The 2031-nt window shown below is 44.8% G+C and overlaps 1 protein-coding gene across 1 annotated transcript; it reads right to left on the bottom strand.

The window, feature by feature from the left end:
- Positions 1–490: 490 nt before the first annotated feature.
- Positions 491–1504, bottom strand: LOC131593625 (glycine-rich cell wall structural protein-like). The gene has a single exon (XM_058866189.1). It carries the CDS (start codon positions 1502–1504, stop codon positions 491–493), a length of 1014 nt encoding a protein of 337 aa, XP_058722172.1.
- Between the last annotated feature and the right edge of the window lie 527 nt (positions 1505–2031).

Genomic DNA, 2031 nt, shown 5'->3' with positions numbered 1-2031 from the left:
TAGATTAAACAAGCTAAGATTTCTCAAGATTCATTTAACAAGCTAGTATTAAAAGCAATCAACAAATCACACAGACAACAATCAAACCACAGCCCATTCTCTTTTAATTAGTGTTTATATATCTACTCAAGTTTTGTACCAAATATATATATACTCAAGTTTTGGGATCTCAAATAAAAGTGAAACAGAAAATAGAGTTGTACTGTACTATTAAATATGCATGCATACGCCAAAACTTAATATTCATCATATTAGAAGTAAGAGAGATCTCATTACAGGTTTATAAAGTTTTGTTTCCCATGCAAATAGTACTCCTAATTAATTAATAGTATTTGAATAATCAAACAAAAGAGTGGATAAAACCCATTGTAGCTTAGCTTGACTACAAATTAATAGAGATTAACAGTTTTGAACAGACATTAAGTAAAACAATATACTACTATAATATGCATGACTCAGTTTCAACATTTAACACTCACACTCACACCTCCTACTTGTTGCCACCACCAATTCCACCACCGGCACCAACTCCAATACCTACTCCAATGCCGCCTCCTCCACCAAAACCACCGCCTCCACCACCACCAATTCCTCCTCCAACACCTCCCCCTGCACCACCACCAGCCCCACCACCAAAACCTCCTCCTCCGCCTACACCAGCTCCGCCCCCACCACCTATACCACCTCCACCTCCTGCTCCTCCTCCAATGCCATGGCCTAATCCACCTCCACCGCCAATTCCACCGCCACCTCCTGCTCCACCACCAACCCCGCCTCCTGCCCCACCACCAATGCCACCTCCAACACCATGACCAAGCCCACCACCACTACCAAGTCCACCTCCTCCTCCGAGTCCACCACCTGAACCTCCACCAATCCCGCCACCAACACCGTGACCAAGTCCACCACCGGCACCTCCACCAAGTCCCCCTCCACCTCCTAGACCCCCACCAATGCCACCACCTGCTCCTCCGCCAACGCCACCACCAAGACCGTGTCCGAGTCCACCACCACCACCAATTCCCGCTCCACCTCCACCTCCTAGACCACCACCTGCTCCTCCTCCAATGCCACCTCCAAGACCATGTCCTAAACCACCACCTGCACCGCCACCAAGTCCACCTCCACCTCCTAAACCACCACCACCACCAAGACCAGCTCCACCTCCTAGACCACCACCACCTCCAAGACCACCTCCACCTCCTAAACCACCACCACCTCCTGCTCCAAGTCCTCCACCTCCTCCAGCACCCCCACCAATGCCACCACCAACTCCACCTCCTCCACCAATGCCACCACCTAGTCCTAAACCTCCACCAGCACCAATACCCCCACCTCCAAACCTACCATGTTTAAATCTAGGACCTAACAAATGTGGTGGACGAATCAAATGCTTATCATCCTTAACTTGTCTACCATCCGCCACTTCAAACAAGTCACTAACAAGTAGAACATTAAACAGAACAAACGCAACCACAACAAAGTCATTAGAAAAAACTCTCATCGTAACTTAACTTGTTGAATGAATCTCTAATAGTACTTAAGAACTAGTGAATATGAGTGAGGTTGTTAGTTATATACTGAAAGACCAAACCAAGTGAAGTTTCATTTAATTTCTCAACTGCCACGTTTGAAAGACTCCTAAATGGGACTCAGCTGTCGTTAGTTGTAAGGGTAATAAATATTTTCAACTGTCCTTACTATTTTCCTTTCAATTCAAACACGCTCTATGTTTCAGTGTTGAATGCTGATCTCTAAAAATGAACTCATGGTTGCTTTACTTTTAAATAGGCAAACATGGTTTTCCCTTTTAACTTATTTGCCCATTTGCCTTAACTTCACCACTGGCGGGGCCTCTCAGTCTAGTAAGCTTCTGTCATCTTCATTAATGGCTTCCACCGATAATCATTAAATTCTCTACCAAATAACTTAACTCAACTATTCTGTTCTACGGGAGTATAGGACAATTATGTGATGGGATTCTCTCATCTTTATGTATCGCACAAATGTTCCTAATAAGTTTATTGTAAT

The sequence above is a fragment of the Vicia villosa genome, linkage group LG3 (assembly GCF_029867415.1).
Source record: "Vicia villosa cultivar HV-30 ecotype Madison, WI linkage group LG3, Vvil1.0, whole genome shotgun sequence".
Taxonomy (NCBI): Eukaryota; Viridiplantae; Streptophyta; class Magnoliopsida; order Fabales; family Fabaceae; genus Vicia; species Vicia villosa.
This window is presented reverse-complemented; position numbering and strand designations above follow the sequence as displayed.

Bases quoted from the DNA above. Each gene is read 5' to 3' on its own strand.
- LOC131593625 (XM_058866189.1), bottom strand. From the start codon at position 1,504: ATGAGAGTTTTTTCTAATGACTTTGTTGTGGTTGCGTTTGTTCTGTTT.